The 23,098-nt window shown below is 43.5% G+C and overlaps 4 protein-coding genes across 4 annotated transcripts; all 4 read left to right on the top strand.

Moving 5' to 3' along the window:
* Nucleotides 1-3,402: 3,402 nt before the first annotated feature.
* Nucleotides 3,403-3,981, top strand: LOC130878397 (keratin-associated protein 4-12-like). Its single transcript, XM_057776340.1, has 2 exons — nucleotides 3,403-3,746; nucleotides 3,813-3,981. The coding sequence occupies exons 1-2, from the start codon at nucleotides 3,403-3,405 to the stop codon at nucleotides 3,979-3,981; spliced, it is 513 nt and encodes a 170-aa protein (XP_057632323.1).
* Nucleotides 3,982-12,103: 8,122 nt separating this feature from the next.
* On the top strand, nucleotides 12,104-12,490 carry LOC130877064 (keratin-associated protein 2-1-like). The gene has a single exon (XM_057773970.1). It carries the CDS (start codon nucleotides 12,104-12,106, stop codon nucleotides 12,488-12,490), a length of 387 nt encoding a protein of 128 aa, XP_057629953.1.
* A 4,990-nt stretch (nucleotides 12,491-17,480) lies between these two features.
* On the top strand, nucleotides 17,481-17,867 carry LOC130877063 (keratin-associated protein 2-1-like). The gene has a single exon (XM_057773969.1). The coding sequence runs from the start codon at nucleotides 17,481-17,483 to the stop codon at nucleotides 17,865-17,867; it is 387 nt and encodes a 128-aa protein (XP_057629952.1).
* Nucleotides 17,868-21,194: 3,327 nt separating this feature from the next.
* LOC130877060 (keratin-associated protein 2-1-like) lies at nucleotides 21,195-21,581 on the top strand. The gene has a single exon (XM_057773968.1). It carries the CDS (start codon nucleotides 21,195-21,197, stop codon nucleotides 21,579-21,581), a length of 387 nt encoding a protein of 128 aa, XP_057629951.1.
* The last annotated feature ends 1,517 nt before the right edge of the window (nucleotides 21,582-23,098 follow it).

The raw sequence follows: 23,098 nt of genomic DNA, 5'->3' as shown, positions 1-23,098 counted from the left end.
AATGGCATTAACTACTGCCTCGTTTTCTCTAAAACGTCTTCTTTGTCTCAGGTAAATTAATCACGTTGTAGTTGTAGGAGGGAAAGGGGAATTAAAATGAAGGAGCAGCCCTGATTATATACCAGGAGAAATCATTAGAGAAGACCGGACACAGTTCACACCACCTTTCGGTCTCTTTAGGGAGACACAAACAGCCAATGCATGGCTGGGTGAAGTCATCATGTGTTCTACTCTAGAGCTAGGTGTGGTAAACCTTTCCTCCACGTGTGTACTTCATGAAGGCAGATCGTCAACAGGTCATTCATCAGTGGGCTAGGGGACCACATCTGAGGCAGACAGGTGATGTAAAGGAGGGCTGGGGGAAGCCCTTTGCTGTTGTTGGAGATGGTGATTCTTCCCCGAACCTGCCCTCCTTTTCCCGGGTGGCATGATAAAGAACCACATTCCTATCCTCCATTTAGGGATTGTAAACATACCATTCCATTTTCTGAACTCCTCAGAAGACTGACTAAGCCTGCGCAGGAGGTAGCCTTCCAGTCTGGTTTTTCCCAGTACCCAATCCTACTCAACACTTCCCTTCCATGACCATTGTCTCCCACAGCATGTCTCCATGAACTTCCAGCATGCTACTCCCTGTCTCAGCGCATGCTTTCTGAAGATTCCCACCTGTTCCCAAAACCATTCATGATACATGACTTGAGAGATGGAACCATTCATTAAAATGAATATTCAGTCTTTCAGTGACAGAAACAGGAACAGAAGCATGATGGCAGAAATACATTGTACGTAATCCATGAAGAAAATTATAGAGTTTATATAGGAACCCCACCTCTCTTTCTCACACAGTCTTTAAAATTTAAAACAACACAAAAGTCTGTGACCAAAAGTAAAGTCCCCTTCGTGAGTCATTGCTAATCTCATTCGAGAGCCATTGGTATGCTTCACAGCTTCATTAAACACATTCATACCCATAATAAATAAACAGCACTCTCTCATTATTTGTGCTATCATTTATTTTTAAATTATTTGATATAATCAAGAAATGTCTGTACTTAGTGCCATCCAGGCTGAGTGTGTGACTTGGCATGTATATTTACATATTTTGGTACTTCTTGTGAGAATGATAAGTATAGTTTATGAAGGACTGTTGTTTATGTCTAAGATGTCAATCAGTTTTCATAAATTCATATTATACTGACTTGATGGTTAATACTAATGCCCAGCTGGTTCTCTCAGATATTCTGGGGAGACTGACATGGCAGCCTAATGCATCTTAGGCTTAGACACTTCCCATAGTCTGCCTCCTGTAGCCTATATAACTCCATCATTAACACAAAAACTCGGGATTGTTTTTCTCCTCTCCTGTCCACTTTCCCCGATTCCTCTCTTGTACCTTCAGGGGTGGAGTCTTTGTCTGGGGTCCTGTACGATTTAAAACTTGAGAAAAGTCAAGGGATGTTCAGTGATGGTTTTGGCTAATTGATAGTGTTTCCAACAGTAAGAGAAAAACTGGGAAGTCCTGGGGCAAAAGAGAATAGGTGTCACGGTTTGTCGCCTTCTTCCTACCCCCCCCCTACAGCTATAGACTTGTGGATTAAGCAGGGTACCAATGAATATCTGAAAACAAGTCTGCCTCTGCTAAGCAAGTTTTTTGCAGCTTTCTCCGCCTAGCCTTTTATCTGGTGACACACCACTGCAAACACTGTCTCATAAGCAGTGTGAACACTTGACCAAATAACGGATTAGACAAATAAGTGTTTTTCTTGAAGAGGACTGTTTTCCATTTTAGGGTCTTTCTTCTAACATACTCAATGGCCTGCTCCTACTCTCCCGTTCACTCCACACAAACCTCTTTGTGCTAAGCTAGAAGCACGATGCAGGGGGCGTGACATGTGAAGAGGGTCGTTTATGAGGACAGACACCATGCAGGAGGAAACATCTCCAGTGAGTCTTGATGGATGAGGAAGGGTTTGCAGAGCCGATGAGAAGCCTTCCCAAAAGATGAGAGAAGCCCAGCAAAGACTTCCTTTGGTACTCAGAGGCATGGTCAGCTTACTTTGTGTCTCCTCTTGGATGTACCTTTTAGTTTTAGTCTCTCTGTGTTTTGGGAAGCTCTTCCATCAGAAGAAGAGTGCACAGCACTTCACAGAACTGCATTAAAAACAAAAACAAAAAAGACACCATGACTCACTCAGGGTCTGATACATAGTGACATTTTACAAACTATCCCCCACCGAGGGCACATGGAGCACATCCACGTACTGCATGTTTTCATTTTAGATATTTCATGGAAGTCATTGAAATTCCTTATTTTATGTTAAGTGGTTTCCTCTGCCTGGGTCTTATCCAGCCACTTACAGAAAGGCATGAGGGTCTCCCTGCTCTAATGCTTAGAATATCCAGCAAAAACTCTTGCATATATATTGCTAAAGTTAAAAACTCAAAATATTAAAAACTCAAAAAGATAATCAGAGCAACAAGGTGACTGAGAAAATAAAGACATGAGCTGCCACTCCAGATGACCTGAATTCCATCCCCAGGACCCACATGGAGAGTGTGTACCCACAAACATACAATAAATAATAAAATCATTGTGCCTACTCTGTAAACTTTTCTTGCTGCCTCTGTGAGTGAAAAAAACCTACTGTGAGGTAACATAATTAAAATGTGAATAAAATTTTCCCACTCTTAATCATTCTCCAGGAAGACATACAAAAACAAAAAAGACTCAAAAACCAAAAAGAAAAAATTCTGAATTTCTATTATTTCTAATTGGCTGAGCCATTGCCAAGCCCTTTAACTCAAGAGGCAGAAATAAGACTTGATAGTTTAGAACTTTATCAGGTCTGAACATCTCCCTGATCCTCCAGTGGACGCACACTATCACCATCGTCCCCATGAGTGATGGGACAGTCTCCCTCTAAAGAGTCTTCCCTGCTAACCACCCCCACAAATCTCATCTACATAGAACACTTCTGGATAGCAAGAGACATCCTGGACTTTGTAGAAAAACATTTCCCTGATTGGCAAGGAACAGAGTGCAGATAGGAGGGAGTGTCACATTTAGAAAACAAAAGGTCAGAGAGTCTTGTGACAAGTTACTTGCAAAAAGGTCAAAAGTGACCCACTATGGAAAAAATGTGATTAGCATTTTAGTTCCAAACATGGGAGCCCACCAGGAAAATAAAATGTGTTATTTTCTTTCTTTTGGAGTATTTAACTAGAAATATTACAACTATGCAATTAAATGATTAAGTTTCCCAAGAAGGTAAGTACGAACAAGGAAATGATGATGTAGTCATATGAGGTGTTCAGCCAGGTATAAAAGGGGGTGTGGGGCAAGGAGACTTCCAAACCCAATACCTTCACTCTCCTGAAAACCCACCCTCCACCTCTGACACCATGGTCAACTCCTGTTGTGGCTCTGTCTGCTCTGAGGAGGGCTGTGGCCAAGGCTGCTGCCGCCCCAGCTGCTGTGTGTCCAGCTGCTGCAGACCCAGCTGCTGCCGCCCCAGCTGCTGTGTGTCCAGCTGCTGCAGACCCAGCTGCTGCAGACCCAGCTGCTGCAGACCAAGCTGCTGTGTGTCCAGCTGCTGCAGACCCAGCTGCTGCCAGCCCAGCTGCTGCAGACCCAGCTGCTGTGTGTCCAGCTGCTGCAGACCCAGCTGCTGTGTGTCCAGCTGCTGCAGACCCAGCTGCTGCCGCCCCTGCTGCCGCCCCAGCTGTTGCAGACCCTCCTGCTGCCAGCCCAGCTGCTGCAGACCGAGCTGCTGCATCTCCAGCTGCTGCCAGCCCTCCTGTGGTGGTTCCAGCTGCTGCAGTCCTTGCTGCCAGCCCTGCTGCCGCCCCTGCTGCCGCCCCTGCTGCTGCCTGCGTCCAGTCTGTGGTCAGGTCTGCTGCCAGAGCACTTGCTACCGCCCCACCTGTGTCATTTCCACCTGCCCCCGCCCCATGTGCTGTGCCACCCCTTGCTGCTGCTGAGGTCCCTGCTCTAGGCTCGTCTCCCTCTGCAGCTCTAGACCATTCTTACATGTGAGACTTTGGGACACATGGAATCTGATTCACACCATTTAACAGGATGGGCTGCACAATTCCAGAGCCCAGTGTCCTCCCCAGAATAGGACAGCACATCCTGGCTCACTTTAAATTCTTTCTTTTGCTACCATTTCCTTCCAATATTAGTAGAGTGTAGAAATTGGTTTCTACTTCATGGGCTAAGAATTTATCATAATTCTCCAAATTGATTAACTTTATGGCTCTAAACTATTATTCTTAGTAAATTAGCTACAGCTCTTATCTTAGCATTGACTTTACAACCCCAGACCTGAGAGTTTGGATATATTCTGCATTTTTCCCCTAAAATGAATTTTTTATGTCCTTTGATTTCACATCTTTCTAATAAACTTTCCTACATATAAGAATTCATTTGTACTGTCCTCTGTGTCTTCCATAACCATTGTAATCAATTGAGGACTTAGGTCTGGAATATTAAAAGCAATGTCTGCTCTTACATAGGACCTGAGTTTAGTTCCCAATACCCATGTTGAGCAGTGTACAGTCACCTGCAACTCCAGCTCCAGGGACTGCCTGCCCTTCTTGGGTCTCTTTAGGAAGCTGCACAGACACCCCCTTCACACATACACATAGACACACAAACATACATACAACTTCAGATAAAAATAAATCTTTAAAAAATAATTGAAGGGATTGGAGACATAGCTGTGTGGTTAAGAATATCTACTGCTCTTCCAGAGGATCTAAGTTTGGTTCCTAGCACACACACACACACACACACACACACACACACACACACACGTAGTTTGCAACTACTTTTAACTCTAGCTCCAGAGGATCTGGTGCTTCTGGTCTCCACGGGCACTAATACTCAAATGTAAGTACCCACACAGAGAGATATATAATAAAATGTAAACAAATCTTCACAGAATAATTGATGATTCATATTTCACATAAAGACACTGGAAATTTAAACCATATTTAAATTATTCTTACATCTATATGAGATGTAGGCATGAAAATGGTATGTGTGTGTTTGTGTTCGTGTGTGTGTGCCAGTTTGAATGTAATTGGCTCCCATAATCTTACAGGGAGTGGCGCTATTAGGAGGTGTGGCTTGTTGGAGTGAGTGTGGCCTTGTTGGAGGAAGTGTGTCACAGCAGGGGCAGATTCTGAGGTTTCCTATGCTCAAGATACCACCCAGAATCTCAGTTGTCGGGGACAAGTCTCAACGAAGAGAAATATAAGAGAAATAAGAGACAGAAACAGGCCAACACTGGGAGGGTAATTCAGTGAATACTGAACCGCCAACATTTATTTTCCACATGCTTATATACTTCACTCCAAAAGGGGAGGGAGAGGCAACAGACTTCATTAACTTGATATAAGGAATAGACTTGAATTCTTTGACCTTTGGTCTAGGTAAAGCGGATTCACATCTACACTCAAAATACTAATTAACCACACCCTAGGTCGGGATCTCTTGTTTGTAGCCACACCTATTATCAACAACTTTGAAAGAGCAAAATTAAGCTCAAACTCTCCAACCTATAATCCAGGTGGAACAGGCTCATATCTGTGGGCCCTCACACTCGGTCAAGTTCCCGTTGCCTATAAGATGTAGGACTCTCAGCTATTACCCCAACACCATATCTGCCTGCACACCATCATGCTCACTGTCATGATGGTAATAGACTTGGATCTCTGAAACTGTAAGCAAACCAACCCAATTAAATGGTTTCGTTTATAAGAATTACCGTCATCATGGTATTCCTTCACAGTGATAAAAAGTTCTCACTAAGACAATGTGTCTATATGTGTGGGTTCTAATATTCAAATTTAGGAAAATTCTAACATCCTTGTTCTTGATTAAAATATTTATACCCTTAATACATTGTACATTTAATCCCATCAGTTCTATTTTGTAGAAGAAGGTAAAAGCAAATTTCTAAGGGGGAAAAAGGAAATGAATTCAAGAAAATTTTCTTTTAAGAGTTTAATCATCCAGGTGTGGTGGTAAATATCTGTAATTACAGTACTCAGGAAAGCTGAGACAGAAGAATCATAATAAATTTAAGGCAACTTGGCTACATAGTGAGTGTTAGGCCACCCAGCACTACACAGCAAGGTCGTGTCTCAATTTAAGTAATTGATTAAGTAATATAAAAGTAATGTCCTCGACTTACTTATTTTAGCAGCATTTCAAAAATATAATTACAAAATGAGCTGCATTTTGTGATTTTACTCATTGAGTCCTGCTGTGAAGAAATTCATATTTTGTTGTATTGTTATGGACACATGACTGACCTAGATAGTGAGCAATGTTTCAGATTGCAGTCTCTTGGGGTCTTTGTATCCCAGGCATTTTCACTCTCAATATTCTAACAGACACATTCCCTTCAAGACCGGAATTCCTAAACTCATTTCCTCTTTTTGAGGAGTTTAATAACTAGGTCATAACCATGTGTGGTGGTGTACAGCTATCCAACCAGGCCCAGTTCTAATAGCTCCTTAAGCCACGAAGCTCATCAATGAATTAACCCAGTGTGGTGGGTTTGAAAAATGGTCCTCATGAGTTCAGAGAGAGTGGCACTATTAGGAAGTGTGATCTTGTTGAAGGAAGTGTCACTGGCGAGGAGCTACCAGGTCTCAAAAACTCAAGCCAGGCCCAGTGTCATTCTCTTCCTGCTGCCTGATGATCCAGACGTAGAACTCTCAGCTTCTTTTCCAGCACCATGTCTGCCTACATGCTGTCATGCTTCCTGCCATGATGACATAATGGACTAAGCCTCCGAGCTATAAGCCAGCCCCAATTAAATGGTTTTCTTTATAAGAGTTTCTGTGGTCATGGTGTCTCTGCACAGCAGTAGAAACTTTAGCTAAGATGGCCTGTGGTGCAGTTACTCCTCTCACAGGCCAATTACCCTTTAGTAGAGCATCATACCTGGGGACCAAGTCCTAACTCTTGAGCCTTTTAAAGGCTTTTCTTCTTTCTTCTTCACACGTGGGCCCTTGAGGGACACACATACAAATCATTTGTCAGCTGGGAGCTTGTCCTTTCTTCTCCTCATGGACTTTCCTGAGCTTCTTTGTAGCGTGTTGCAGCTGTTCCAGAGAGAAAAGATGAAATGTCAACATCTGAGACTCAAGTCCCATACCTCAAATAACACCACTTCTACCATGTTCTATTGGTCACTGCAAGTTGTTAAACCACCGCAGATGAAACCCCTCCGGCCAGCTGGCACTCAGGCAGCTAAATCTACGCTAAACTGAAGCCAGCCCCATGAGTCCTTTCCTTACTGTCTTGCTTATTTGATTAAGTAATAGCAACTCTTTGTGTGGATGAGTTGGATCCTCACTTATACGAGTTATAATCAGAAAATTGTGGCCAAGGTTGTTTGTTGAGGAAGGATCACAGGCATCAAACCCTTTTCGTATTTAAGAGAAAAGAGATGGGGAAAGCGAGTGTTCCAGACAGCCTAGGGATCTGAGCACCTGAGACCTGCTGGTCATGGGAGGTAGAAACTTCTTGTAAGTTAGAATATTGACTGTCCCACACACTGAGGATGTGATGTGATACAAAAATAATCATGAAGAAGCATAAAAATTTCACTATCTTCTCTGCTTCCTTAATCCACAAATGATAACTTGAAATGTTCTAAGAGAAGCTAAAAGGAGTCTGGCGGGTAAGGGATTTAGCAGAGCTGGCATGCTGGCAAGGCCAGAAAATGGAGACTATCTGTTTGTCTGAGATGACTCGGGTGACTAAGATGACAAATGACTCCCGCCAGAGCTCAGCTGCTACTATGGGTTAGTGGTGGCCCTTTTCTCCCAACAAAGGGATTTCACTAAGGAGTGGCCAAGCCATAGCCTTGGGTGCTACCATTTCCACTGCCACCTATGTAACCTGTGTGGCTTCCTGTAGATAAAGGGCTGACTTTGTGTCCATCGCTGTAACACCAAACACATTAACTAGAGGGTACCCCCTACAATTTAGACATAACTGAGATCAGCAATTCGTTGTTAATAAAAAGTAACCCAATAAGGGAAGTTCTACAATTAAGGAGTTTGAAACTCCTATAGGGATCAAAACCTCCAGACTGTTAAATCATAATAAATAATGACACGTTGAGTGAGGAAATGGCTGGCCAATAGTCTTTCTCCAGAAGGTTTCCAGTTTGCTAGGAGCTCCCTGACCTGAGACAAATGGATGTCTTCGTTTTGTTTGGATCCTGACGTTACCACCATTTGAAGTTGGATTGAAACCCACGGTAGCTTTTGGATCTCCACCTAAACACAGGGTTTACTTTTCTTCCACTTTCATAAAACTGAGCTCTTCCTAATATTTTGTGTTTTCTTTTGTCTTTTGGGTCACAAATAAATACAAACTAACAGGAGATAGACAGTGTGAACTTCTCTTAGTAACTGATAATTCTTGGCTGCCTGGAACAAGAGGGAACAAGAGAGAAGACATTACTTACACGAACAAAGGCCATAATCCCACTTCCTAAAAGGCATTGCCTAGACATCAGGCAGAGATCACTGAAGTAGTTGATTTTCAACTTCATCAGATTACCCATCATTGACATTAACTCTTCCCTCTTTCACCTCCCATCCAAAGACTTGACAGGTGGCTGTGGGTTTCTCTCTGCTAAGTATGGCTGGCACCTAAAATATAAAACAACTCATTAAATTTTAACTTCAAATAATCAACAAAGACATTTTTGTTTGGTTGGGTTTTGGTGATGGTGGTGGGTTTTGTTTTTTTGTTTGTACATTTGGTTGGTTTGTTTTGTTTTTTATTTTTTGAGATAGGGTTTCTCTGTGTAGCCCCAGCTGTCCTGGAATACACTCTGTAGACCAGGCTGACCTGTAACTCACAGCCTCAGCCTCCCAAGAACTGGGATTAAATGCGTGTGACACCACTGCCTGGCAGACAACAAATACTTCTGAAATGTAAAGATGTGTCATTTATACTCAGGTACGATCACTATAAAATTATGGATCTAGAAAATACACAATTTCGTTTCTCAAATATGTCTCCCCCCAGTTCTGAAAGTCCCACACTAACCTGGGACTAGAAGTCATTCCCAGTTTTAAACCACCCAAACCAGGAAATAATCACTTATTATTACAGTTGATGAGAGTTCATGGCTGCTTGTTATACCGCACTGTTGAATGTAACTAGCTCAATCCTAGGAATAATAAACTAATTTAGCATGCCTGTCAGTATACAAAGACGGGAAGATGGTTTTCCACAGGTAATAAAAATTAAGCAATACCCAAGAATACATGCCGGGGCTGGTTATATTTTGAGTTTTAATAAATTTTGGAGTCACAAATTTGAAGGTTAATAGATAAAACTAAGCTTATAAGGACAGCGTAAAGTCAACATATTAATGTTAAATTATAGGATGGTTCTATTCATTTGGAAGCATCTTTGTTTAAACATTAACCACTGAGATATATCTGACTTCATGTCCAGACTCTAGTAGTAAACAGCTGTGTGACCTTCAACAAATGAGTTGGCTTCTCTAAGCTTCAGGTTACACCTTTAGGGTGGAGGTAATAACAGGCACCTCCATTGATTAGCATGGTAGCCAATCAGCTATTAAAATAACTGTTTCAATCCATGGAACAGAGCGAGCATTCAAGAAAGGGTAACTTAAAAGCTCTCATGTGGTAGGCAGGAAAACAGCAGCTGAAACATAACACCAGCAAATGGAGTACGTTCAAGAAGGTGACTACGATAAGCTGTTCTTAGAGTAGATGCTTTTTAATAAAAACATGTTACAAAAGGAAATGGGATTTCCTACAGTCTTAGGATGTGAATCACCAATTCAAATGACTAAGAAAGACTTAGCAAAATGTCCACAGAAGCTGGTCATAAATAAAAAGGTTGTTTGTAAACACACTGGGGACTAGTTTCCTTCTACCAGATCATTAAGTAGTGCCAAGGAACTGAGAGGAAATGATTGCACAAGGAAAAGACAGACATAATGAATTTGAGAAAACTCACAGCGATGTTTCCATAATATCTCTCCTGTGCAATAGAGTTAATTTCCTCATGACGTCAACAAAATTCATTCCTCACCATTAAAACCTAAGAGTAATTTCAGGATAAATGACATTTAAAGAGCATTTGAGTCAGATTGCTTTTATTTTTTAATACTTACCACATGCATACTTGGTGTGTGTGTGTGTGTGTGTGTGTGTGTGCGCGCACGCGCCAGAGCATGAAAGTCAGAAGATAACTGTCGGAGTGGGGTCACTTTTTCCACCTTGTGGGTCCTAGGTCTGGTATCGTAAGCCACATGTTGGGGTGACATTTATTAGGGTCTAGCCTCGATGGTGTTCACATGTTCCAGGGTAGGAGTATGAGGATTAGAATTATTAAGCAAAAAGAACAGAGATATGAGAGAAATATAAAAAACAGAAAATCAGAACAGCACCAGGAGGGAAATACAGTGAATACTGAAATCGCCTGTATTAATTTTCCACATGCTTATATATTTCACTCCAAAAGGGAGGCAACAGATTTCACTAACATGATATAAGGAATACGCTAAGTATCCTGCAGGTAGTTACTCCCTGGAACCTCCTGTCAATCTCCTTGAAGGAGCAGGAATAGATCTGAATTCTCTGACATTTGGTCAAGGTGGAGTGAATCCACCTCTATACTCAAAACACTAACTAACCACACCCTAGGTCAGGATCTCTTATTTGTAGCCACACCTGTTGTCAACAACTTTGAAAGAGCAAGAATAAACTCAAACTCTCTGACCTTTAGTCAAGGTGAAACAGGGCTCACATCTGTGGGCCCTGGGAGTCTGGAACTTTGGTCCTCAGGCTTTGAGGCTGGCACCTTTATGGCTGGCCCATCTTGCTGGCTCTTGTGGAAGATTTTGAAAGTTGTTTGTCCTATTTCCCACCATTTGCTAAATCAGGCTAAAATCTGGGAAACAAGTGTGCCAACAAAAGGTTGTCCTTTGACGACCTGCAGAGGAGAACCTTCCGGTCTTGGTCCTTGCCCAAAAGTTATGTGTTTCTGTGGTCAAAAGATTCCCCATCCCACCAATGGGATGAGTTATCAACCCTGAATAAACATAAAATGAAATTCCCTACTTACTTGGATAAAATCACAGCTTATGAAACAATAAGCATGAACCTCAGGGCAGAAACTATTTACATCAGTAAACAAGAGAGGACTCAGGGCTCAGACCTCACACTGCAACTTCATCGTGTGACCTCAGCAAACCCTACAACCAAAAATGAGGAAAGGGACAGGCCTATAGATGGCCCACGATCCTTTTCTGGATTCTACACAGGCAATGACTAATTCTAAATAAATCCCAAAGATAAAAATCGCAAGGAATCTTTGAAGCAGGTTTTATGATCGAGGTGGAAGTTGAGTTCAGGTTCTAAGGACAAGCAGGGCACATCAGGTTAATAAGAAAACAACAGCCAGGACTGGAAAGCCCTGATCCTCATCCAGAGAGAGTGACCAAACCAGTGTGACAGGCTGAAAATGCCCATGTGGTCCTTCATCACATGTAAAACCATACATCTGCCAGAGAAGCATGCTGGGAGTTCTCTGGGAAGCAGGGGAGGATTGGTCTGTTTACAGAGGCAATATTAATCTACTGCTCTCATGTGTGTGCTAAGGTAAGTCACAGCTTGGGTGGTAACCCAGCGAGTCTTTGAAGGCAAAATGATGATGTCAGAGCCAAGGAGAGAGTGGTTAGATCATATCTGCTTTAGAAAACAAATTCTTTCCTCTTTGATGACTTAGAAATATTTCAAACTCATCATAATTGAATCCAGAGTGCAGATGCAGTAACAGTAAACCACAAAAGAAAACAAAGGAGTATCTGTGATGTATGTGCATGATATGTATGGAGGGGGACAAAAATACCATTAGTCAGCACTAACTATTAATTGGCCAGAGGATTTACAAGAATGCTCATGTGCCTGGGGGTCATCAGCACTGGCCAGGTATATAAAGGGACCCGACCCAGAGGGCACATCACACCTGAGAACACCCAACTGCTCTCCACTCCTCAGCCCTACTCCAGCCCAGACACCCACCATGACCTGCTGTGGCTCCTTCTCCTCCCAGAGCTGTGGAGGCTGCTGCCAGCCCTGCTGCTGCCGCGACCCCTGCTGCTGCCGCCCAGTGTCCTGCCAGACCACAGTGTGCCGCCCTGTGACCTGCGTGCCCCACTTCACCAGGCCCATCTGCGAGCCCTGCCGCCGCCCCATCTGCTGTGACCCCTGCAGCCTGCAGCAGGGCTGCTGCCGCCCCATCACCTGCTGCCCCACCTCCTGCACAGCTGTGGTCTGCAGACCCTGCTGCTGGGCCTCCACCTGCTGCCAGCCCATCTCTGTGCAGGCTCCGTGCTGCAGGCCCCCCTGCTGCCAGCCTGCCCCCTGCCGCACCACCTGCAGGACCTCCCCTTGCAACACCTGCTGCTGAGCTCCTGGCAACCTCACCAAGGATACGCCATCACCTACACACCTCTTTGGGCTTTTAATCAAATTGAAAAAAAATATGTTTTTCCCCCAAAGGTGACAACAATTCAACAGCCTGCAACTTGGATCCAATGTGGAATAAGAACATTGTTATTCCTGCTCTAAGCCAAATTTGCAGATATCTGTATCAGCAGGCATCATCACGGATGGTAAATGCCTTTCGGAGATCTCCAGAATGGGCTGGACAAGCCCATCTTAAGCCCGTATGATTCAGGCAGTTCAAATCCTCACCGATGCCTTTGTCATGTGCTGCTCACTCTTTCAATAAAATGATTTTCCTGGCATAGCAAATGCCACACTCCTGATTCGTTCATTAATATATGTCATTAAGGTGCACCGATGAACAGGAGTCTAGACTGCACAAGGAAACCAAAGTTCTGTCATTTCTTTCAAATATTTGTTCATCTCCTTCTGTCAAGTGCTTAGCTCTGTTTCCATTTCTAATAATCATCTCCGTCTCTCCAGCAGACATGTCTGAAACTTTATACCACGAGAAACACACATGCACATGTGCACAGCCACTTGGGTGAAATCAGGCTACAGTAGGTACCCCAGCGGGTTCCTAGAGCATCCTGAGCTAGCTCGCTCCCCAGAAAGCATTGAGATGATCTAGTCCCTGCTCTTGAGGAAGAGATGGCCATTTATTGGCCTAGGCTATCAAGATGGGGCTCAGTGTTTATTTAGTACAAGGCTGGTTGGTGCTCAGCTTCCACTTGTTAAATGAAGTTAAGCTGCAAAGTCATTGTCTTTACAGGAATCGAAACTAAGAAGGTATTATTCACTTAAAGCAAAAGAAAACCATCATACATAACTTAGCTTCTCTAACTTAGTTTCTGTTATAATTTGCTTCAAGCTGCTGTGATAAACACCATGACCAAAAGCACCTTGGAGAAGAAAGGGTTTGTTTCATTGTGCAGGTTACAGTCACTACCAAGAGGAGCTGCAGCAGGCCCTCCAGGCATAAACTGAAGCAGAGATGGAGGAGGAATACTGCTCACTGGCTTCTGCGGCTGCCACCTACCTAGGGGGGACACTGGAAAATGGGAGATTTAGCAATTTTCAACATAGATGGATGCTCAATGCCATTATTAGCACCAGTTATACTATGTCTTTAAATAACAACAAACAAACAAATACGTGCTCACTGGTTCAAATCAAGTCATTGGGGGTCAGGGAGAATTCAGGGGAAGATCTTACTCACAAGTTTCAATATTTTTTTCTGAGATACTTCACAGCCACTGGAGAAATGCATTTTCTGATTAGTGTCAGTATACCTTGGGTCAGATTACTATGGTCTCAGAGTGAAAAAAATTCTTTAAAACTTATTACAGTTTTATTTATTTATTCAATAAATTATTTTACATTACAACCATAGATTCCCCTTCCTCCCCTCCCTTATTCCCTTCCCCCACCTCTTTCCTGACCCCCCCATAGACCCCTCCTCTGTTTCAGTTCAGAAAGTGGCAGGCCTCCCAAGAGTATCAACAAAGCATGGCATATTCAGTTGTGGTAAGACTAAGCACCTCCCCTTGTATTAAGGCCAAGGCGATCTAATATGAAGAATAGGTTACCAAGAGTGAGTCAAAAGTTAGAGACAGTCCCTACTCCCACTGCTAGGGGTCCCACAAGTAGACTAAAGTATACAGCTGTCACATATATGTAGAGGACCTTGGTTGGTCCTGTGCAGGCTCCCTGGTTGTTGATCCAGACAGACTCTGTGAGTTCCTATGAGCCAGGTTAGTTGTTTATGTCAGGGGTGGAGGAGTTGTGATGTCCTTGACCCCTAAGGCTCCTACAATCCTTCCTCCCTCTCTTCAGCAGGATTCCCTGGGCTCAACCTAATGTTTAGCTTTGGGTCTGAATCTGTTTCCATCAGTTACTGGATGAAGGCTCTGATGACCATTGCGATAGTCACCGATCTGATCGTAGGGAATAGCTAGTTCAGGCTAAGAATCTATAGCTAGTTCAGGCTAAGAATCTATTATTTCTCAGAAGTCTCAGTTTCAAAACCAATAGAAATGAGCTCTAGACTTTAGGACTTGTGAGGAGAGTTTAGGAACAAGAGAAAAGAGGAGTGGGTAATATGTGTATCTGTGTATCTGAAAGTCTTTCTCTCATGCTTACCCTTTCAAGGGCCTTTAAAACCTAAAAGCAGGGAAAGATTCCAAGACATTGGTTTAAACTTCCTGACTTTAGACAAGAAACTTAAGAGAGATTAGATGGATATATGATATATTGTTTACATATAACCTATGTGATATATATATACATATATACATATATATATATATATTTACAGAAATAAATTCAAAATTTCCACCTGTCCTCTGAACATTGCTTTTCTGTATTTTCCAATTTGATGAATTTCTATTTTGGTTACTCATATGTATCTCTCTGTCTTCTGTGTTTGTGTGGATGTTTTAATAAAATGGTCCATGAAAAACTCCAGGTACTGAAGACTCTATTTCACAGATGAAGAAACTGGGGCTATAGAGATGTCATCTGCCCTGAGATAAAACTTCCCTTTTCCCTCAACCCGCCTCATCCTCACCCCTGGCTCCTATGAGTGTATTTTTAAGATTTCTACCAAGAAAGAATTCCCTACGGGAAACATTTATTTTTCAGAATGTTAGCCATCTCCTGACATCTAGAAACCCTCAAACTAGTTCCTAACAGAACATAATCATAAAACTATGAGGATGAGGACATGGCCTACTGCACCGACGGTCACCATCACTACATTCTCTTCCAGTCCAACCACAAAAATCTCACATTAATTGTCATTATGCTTAAAATGCACATGTTCCCAGTGGTGATTACGCTCTTGCAGAATGCTTAGGATGGGAATAAGATGACTTTAAAAGTTCATGTCATGAAGTCAGGGAAACTCCCCTTTCAATGAGCCTGTCTCTAAATGTGCGTGCAAGAACTCCCACCCAGCAGAGCAGCAAAGGAAAGCAAGATCACCAGTGATAGGATCCGATGGGTGGTGGCATTCTGGTAACACTGCAGGAAACGGTATCTAGATAAGTGGAGCATCAGCATGGGCTGTCAATCAGACAGAAGACCCCTCTTCTGCAGGAAATGACATGATGAATATAGAGGACCGTGTCGTGACTTTGTATCTCCTGCCCGAAATTTGGGATCTTCTATTAGCTACTTCTTGCTGTGACAATATTCCTGACTATGGCAATTTGAGGAGGGAAGGGTTTATTCTGACACACAATTCCAGGTCACAGCACATTGTTGTGGGGAAGTCAAGGTGACAGGAAGTTGAAGCAGCTGGTCATATTTCATCTGTAATCAAGAGCAGAGAGCAACGAATTAGCGCATGCAGGGTGAGGCTCGGCACATTCTATACTGTTCATTCACTCCAGGGTCCAGTCCGTAAAATGGTGCTATCCACCTTCCAGGTCACTCTTCCCATCTCAGTCAACCCAACAGAGAAAACAGCTCAGAGGCGCCGCCACAGGCTGACATAGTCTAGACAACTCGCCATTGCCACTCCCTTCCCAGTTGACTCTACAGCGTGACTAGTTGATATTCAAAGCTAACAATCACACATATTCAAGGCAAACCCGATCCCAAAGTCCTCAGCAGTCCTTGTCCAGTGTTGTCCGGTGCTGGTGTTCATCTGCATCCCTACCCTTCCTTCGTCTTCTATTTCCCCTCGTGGTAGTGATGAAGCACAGAGCTCTTTATCCAGTCACCAGCTCACTAAGTCTCCTATTGTGGAAAAATCCGATCTCATATTTTATAAGCAGTCAAAATTCTCAGCCAACAAGCCACAGTACTGACTACAGAAAGATGATTGATTCCTTCACACATCTTTTAATAGATTTTATTTATTTTTTTTATTTTGTGTGTGAGTGCACACACATGCATGTCTGTGGGTGCAGGGGTGTTCTGGTGTATATGTGGAGGTCAGAGGACACTTTGTAGAAATCTGTTTTCTCTTTCCACTATGTGGGCCCTGGGGGAGGATTGAACTCGGGCCATCAGGCTTGGCGGCAGGAGTGTTTGCCCAGGGAGCCATCTCACCAGCCCTACAGCAGATTTTAAAGAATTTAACATGCCGTGTTCATGTCATACTTAGAAAGCAAGAAATACAGCAATCATGGATTCAAGACAGGCATGAATAAGATCACTTGGTTTAATCTTATTGACCTTTGAAAAGTTCATCTTTAATTGCTTTTAGTTTTATCTTGTTTCCCTACAAATTGTGACTACAAAATGTGATAAGAAATTTCAGGCCTTAGTTTTCCCTCTCTGCCCCCTAATCACCATGTTCACATAGTAAGTGTCTCATGAGAGGTTGTGAGTTATAGGACAATTCAGGTTCCTTTCTTAAAAGCCATGCTGACGCTTTGGTGATTATCCCTCCATAAACAAGGCAATGGGCTATTTTTCAGATGCCTTGGGCCACATTTTCCATAACAGAAGAGACACATAGCTACTTTTATGAACCATCTTGGCTCTTCAGGAATTGTTACTTTGTCTGAATGCCAATCAGACACCAGGCTTGTGACTCATGTTCATCGGAGCCTCACACCTCGTCAGAGACTGTGAACATGGGGAAAGTGACATCAGAGTGTGCCCTTCAGACTTTCAGTCTGTCACATGGCCTAGCCTGGGAGGATTGACTGTCAGGTGAGTAATTGCTCTGTGATACAAACTCTCAGGTATTCATTCCAAGGGAAAGAGTAGAGGAGTGGAAAGAAAAGCATCTTTACAGATCCTGGAATTGTTGCCTGGCAACTGAATCCAGGCTTCTCTTTTCATTGGGTAGCCACAAGTTCAGGAAATGGCCTGTGTCCTTAGGATCTTCAGCACTGGCCAGGTATATAAAGGGACCCAACCCAGAAGACACATCACACCTGAGAACACCCAACTGCTCTCCACTCCTCAACCTTACTCCACTCCAGACACCCACTATGACCTGCTGTGGCTCCTTCTCCTCCCAGAGCTGTGGAGGCTGCTGCCAGCCCTGCTGCTGCCGCGACCCCTGCTGCTGCCGCCCAGTGTCCTGCCAGACCACAGTGTGCCGCCCTGTGACCTGCGTGCCCCACTTCACCAGGCCCATCTGCGAGCCCTGCCGCCGCCCCATCTGCTGTGACCCCTGCAGCCTGCAGCAGGGCTGCTGCCGCCCCATCACCTGCTGCCCCACCTCCTGCACAGCTGTGGTCTGCAGACCCTGCTGCTGGGCCTCCACCTGCTGCCAGCCCATCTCTGTGCAGGCTCCCTGCTGCAGGCCCCCCTGCTGCCAGCCTGCCCCCTGCCGCACCACCTGCAGGACCTCCCCTTGCAACAGCTGCTGCTGAGCCACCGAATACATAGCTTTTCAGATGAACAGAACTCTCCCTACACCTGCCGGAGCAGACAAGAGGGGCCACCTTTGCAACCCACTTGTTCTGCCACAGCTATCAAATTTCCCACATACATGCAGCCGGACATCTGCATGCTTCTAGACCTACCCTAGCTTCCAGCACCTTAATTCGTAGCTTCAAAAACATCTCTAAACAAAAATGAAGTTCTTTAACAAAGCTTGATCCCATTGAGTTCTTGTGATTTTTTATTTCAGGGATCAGAATGAATATATTTTCAGCGTGATAGTTTTAGCCTGATTTTGCATGATAAAAAAATAAAATTTTATTCCTGGTGAAGCACATACGTTTTTTATATTCTTTCTTGATATTCACTACCTCATTTGCAGAATAAATTGCAGTGTTCAGAGTGAGAAGAATCTAGGGCAAATGTTTCTAAAGGATGCACTTTGACCTCTCCCCGCCAGAGCTTCTGTGGCGCATCATCTGTGATTGTAAAAAGAATTTAAATGCTTCAGATAATTTGGCTGATGGGCTTTCATAGTTAAAGACAGAGACTTTTGTGGTGATGGGACAGAAGTACTGAGGCAGAGCTTTGTGAATTTGACTCATGAGTGGTCCATTAATATTTTCACATATACACACAAGAAAAGGAAGAAAACTCAAGCTACAGCCCCATTTGCTTCCCATCATGGGAAGCTATGCAGTGATCATATTAGCTAGAACCCAGGAATACCCTCACCACTGAATTCCTTTGTGTTTACTGGATCAGCCACTCCCTCATATCCCAAGCCAGGACCACTATGGCGGTTAGATTTCCAATGCAGATGCTGATGAGAAGGCCAAAAATACAGCCTTGGTTAGAACCCCACATACAGTCACTGAAACAGTGCCACTGTGGGTGACATGATGCTCACATTAATCCTTATGGGATGGCTTCACTGCTTTTACATATCTGTCAGGACAATTAGGAAGACTACTGTTTTATGCTCATTCGTTTGTTCATTTTGGTTTTGTTTTATTTATTGCTTTTTTTTTTCTTGAATAAAGCCCTTTACCACAGAAGTCATTATAGAGAAAGGCCGGACACAAACGAATTACAAAACAAGGGCCAAACATCGTGCTATAAACTGTTTGAGTCTCTGGAATCTAATCTAAATGAGTCTTTTGAATGTGAAGGGGAGGAACTGGGCTGGTTTTGTTCAAGATTGGGTTCTAATTCATCGGCATAATATTTGGCATATAGAATAGAATAGAATTGTATTGAGAATAAATAAGCACCAAGGAGACGAGGAGAGAAGACATCATCTCCCCAGCCCCACTCACCTCATTTTTTAGATGTGTATTTTCTATAACACTAAACAGATTCATCGCACGCTGTCTCAACAGGAAGCCGTGCGCACAGGGTGTTCTGTGGCTAGGAACAGTTAGGGACCGTCTGATAGCGATGCATCTTTACTATGTGTACAGTGACAGTTGTTCCTTTGGTTAACAAATCCCATTTCTTTGTTTTGCCTTTGCAATGCTGCGGATGGAGCCTTAGGAACACTAAGAAAGCAATCTACCACTGAGCTGTATCTCTCTCCCTCTGTGAGTCAAATTTCTCTCTGTGTCTTTTTGCTCCCCACTTAAAAAGAAAAGAATCTCTAACTACCTCTGCTTTGCTGCCCTCACCATTTTCCATCTCAGACTTCTAGAAACATTCTTTGATCTTACTACATTTTCTCAGATAGATAACATTTTGTTTTCTTCCAAGCACATTCTTCTTGTTGACACTTGTTAGTTTCCATGGTAACCTTATGCCCTGGTCAGCTATAGTGGCTGCTATAGAGCTAGGTAACCTTATACAGAGCTAGGAAACCAGCAGGATGAATGAAAAGGCGTGAATGAGGGCCTTTGGCCACAGATCTAGAACAGAAGTCATTGTAGAGAAAGGCCAGACAGAAGGGCTACAAAATAGTGATGTCATTTTTCTGTAAGGTCTGCTAGTTTGAAGCAATTGAACGTCACAGGTGATTCTGTTGGTGGAAATGAACTTCATGAAGCCTCATACACAGGGAAGTACTGGCAATACGAGATACAGACAAGATAGGACCGAAGCCCATTTGTCTTGGATCTATCTAGCACTGTTACACTGGGAAATGGAAGCCTCCCTGGATGGGTCCAGGTTCTTCGACTTCCTTGCATTTGGGATGGCTTTGTTCAGGGTGTCCCATGACTATTTAATTAATGCCTCTTTGGAGGCATATTTAGGGAATTTTTAGAATTCCTAAACTATGTGGGACTCAATTCTTCCAGTTCTTGGAGATATTTGGTAAGAGACAGAATGCATGCAGACGGCTCTAAAATGTCACATATAACAATTGTAAAAGTAAATACACCATTAAAAAATTCCTAAACAAAGCAAATATTTGATAATTTGCTGGTCGTGTAGGCCTCATCATTCATTCTGCAGCTCATTGGACTCATAAGCAATACTATGACACATATTTGGGGTCTGAGTATTGGCTGCCACATCTACAAATAATGGCATTAAGAAAGTAACTTACTTAGTCTGGTACAGGGAAATTGAAAGATATAATAATCCCTGCCTTGTATGAGTTTATTAGGAATAAATTGATACATTTATTTAATTAAGCATAATGTTTGAAACAGTTGGAATTCGGTGGTACTATGTAAAGACAGAAAGCAATAGAATTCCCCTTGACATAGAAAGATGAAGACCCTGAAATGAGGGAATGTATACCTAAGGCAAAAGCCGCTGGAGATGCAGGCCTATTAGGATGTGTTCCTGGAATTCCTGAAAGAGATGGAAAATTCCTTTCTTATTAACGTATTTTGACATACGCATACAGCATTCTTGCCTTGTTTCATCGGGAGCAGTGGAAAAGGAACTGCACAATGATTTGTTGAATTCACTGCCACTGTTAGCAACTAACCCCAAGGGCATGGCTGCTCTGTTGCCACCAAAACACCAACTGGCAAAAGCATCACAAAACTATGAAGATAATTGGCGACTTTGAAGTTAGGGCTATTAAGTTCATATTTGAACCATAAATAGCAAAATATAATGAGTTGCCATTAAATCAGGGACACGAATAATCTTTTACAAGGACCTGAGCACCTAAAATATGTCAAGAGAACTTACTAACCCACCAACGACATTACAGAAGAAATAAACCAAAACAAGGAAATGGCCTCATGTCCTTAGGATCCTCAGCACTGGCCAGGTATATAAAGGGACCCGACCCAGAAGACACATCACACCTGAGAACACCCAACTGCTCTCCACTCCTCAGCCCTACTCCACTCCAGACACCCACCATGACCTGCTGTGGCTCCTTCTCCTCCCAGAGCTGTGGAGGCTGCTGCCAGCCCTGCTGCTGCCGCGACCCCTGCTGCTGCCGCCCAGTGTCCTGCCAGACCACAGTGTGCCGCCCAGTGACCTGCGTGCCCCACTTCACCAGGCCCATCTGCGAGCCCTGCCGCCGCCCCATCTGCTGTGACCCCTGCAGCCTGCAGCAGGGCTGCTGCCGCCCCATCACCTGCTGCCCCACCTCCTGCACAGCTGTGGTCTGCAGACCCTGCTGCTGGGCCTCCACCTGCTGCCAGCCCATCTCTGTGCAGGCTCCGTGCTGCAGGCCCCCCTGCTGCCAGCCTGCCCCCTGCCGCACCACCTGCAGGACCTCCCCCTGCAACTCCTGCTGCTGAGCCCAATTAACCTTAACACTAAAGACCCCAGGAGATGGCCAGATTCATGCTGCCGCCACTCAGGACATCATTTTTTAAAAATTGCTTTTTCCTGACAAGTATGTTCTTGAAGTTGATTCAACCCATTCATGGAAGATGCCTTTTGGGACCCTCTTCTGATAAGGAACACTGCACCCTCTTTGAACTGTGATCTAATACTTACGTCATTCTGTCTGTTTTCTAATAAACTCAACATTCTCAGCACAGAAATTATGGGTGTTGCGATCATTTCCTTTGGTCTATTGTCTCAGTTACCAGAGACTTGTTTTCAATACAAGATAGAGAATAATCTTAAATTGTTCTGAGAAAAGACTAAAGTCTGAGTTGTTGTCTTAGAACATTTTAAGTGTCATTTGGGTTAGATCAGAATGGTGGCAGTTAGTTCCCATCTGTTCATCACATAATTCAAATTCCACCCTCACCAGCCTGTTAGGAAGCTGTGTCCAGGGGACATCTGTATGCCCAGGCTGATGACTTACCTCTTGTCTCTTGAGTGGACAGCTGTTGGGATATCATGAAAGTCTGCAAAGCAGAGATGAGAGAAACCCCAGGCTGCATCTGGCGAATCATTAGACAAAATAAGGCTAATGAATGTGGAATAAGTTGGATATTTATAGGGATAAAATGTAATTATAAATATAGATGTCAACAAATTATCACCAGAGGACAGACAATTCCCAAACTTCAACCTTGAAGTCAACACTTATCCTAGGCATGGTAGAAGCCTATTCTCTCTGCCTAAGTCACTACGTCTCTTTTTTGTTGTTGCCAGTGGGACTGTTGCTTTCAGTAAGCAATCTCCTTCTAATGTGCTTCTATGCGACATTGAGAATGTTAGTGTCAGTGCCAGCTCTTACGGATATTAAGTCTTCAGCAACCTTCCATGGCTGCTTACCTTTGTGCTCAGAAATGACATTTTATTGATATTTTTCAAGCAGATTGATCACTGTCAATTGGCATGTCTTTATTGTACACCTGCTATAAACGAGGCGCTGAGTTCACTACACTGAAGGGTATACCCAGAATAAAACACGGGACCGTGCTTGAAAGTGCATATACTGTGCATAGGGGGATGATACACAAATAAATTAACTGTCAAACTGCATACCACAAGCAGCATAAATATAAAGAATTAACAAAACCACCTGGGCAGGGTTGTTCAGGCTCATGATCCCAGAGCTTGGGATGTCAAGGCAGAAAGATCACCACAACTTTGAGGATAGTCTGGGCTATATATCAAAATCCTGACCAGTGGGGGGGGGGGAGAAACCAGGCATGGTGGTACACAGCTGCAGTCCCAGCACTATGGAAATGGAAACAAGACAATCAAGGGTTCAAAGACAATGTTGGCTACAGAGTTTGAGGTCTGCCTGGGCTATGTGAAATCCTGAGACCCTGTCATTTTTCCACTTCTGCTCAAAGGGACAAAAACAAGTGTGTGTGTGTGTGTGTGTGTGTGTGTGTGTGTGTGTGTGTGT

The sequence above is a fragment of the Chionomys nivalis genome, chromosome 7 (assembly GCF_950005125.1).
Source record: "Chionomys nivalis chromosome 7, mChiNiv1.1, whole genome shotgun sequence".
NCBI lineage: Eukaryota > Metazoa > Chordata > Mammalia > Rodentia > Cricetidae > Chionomys > Chionomys nivalis.
This window is presented reverse-complemented; position numbering and strand designations above follow the sequence as displayed.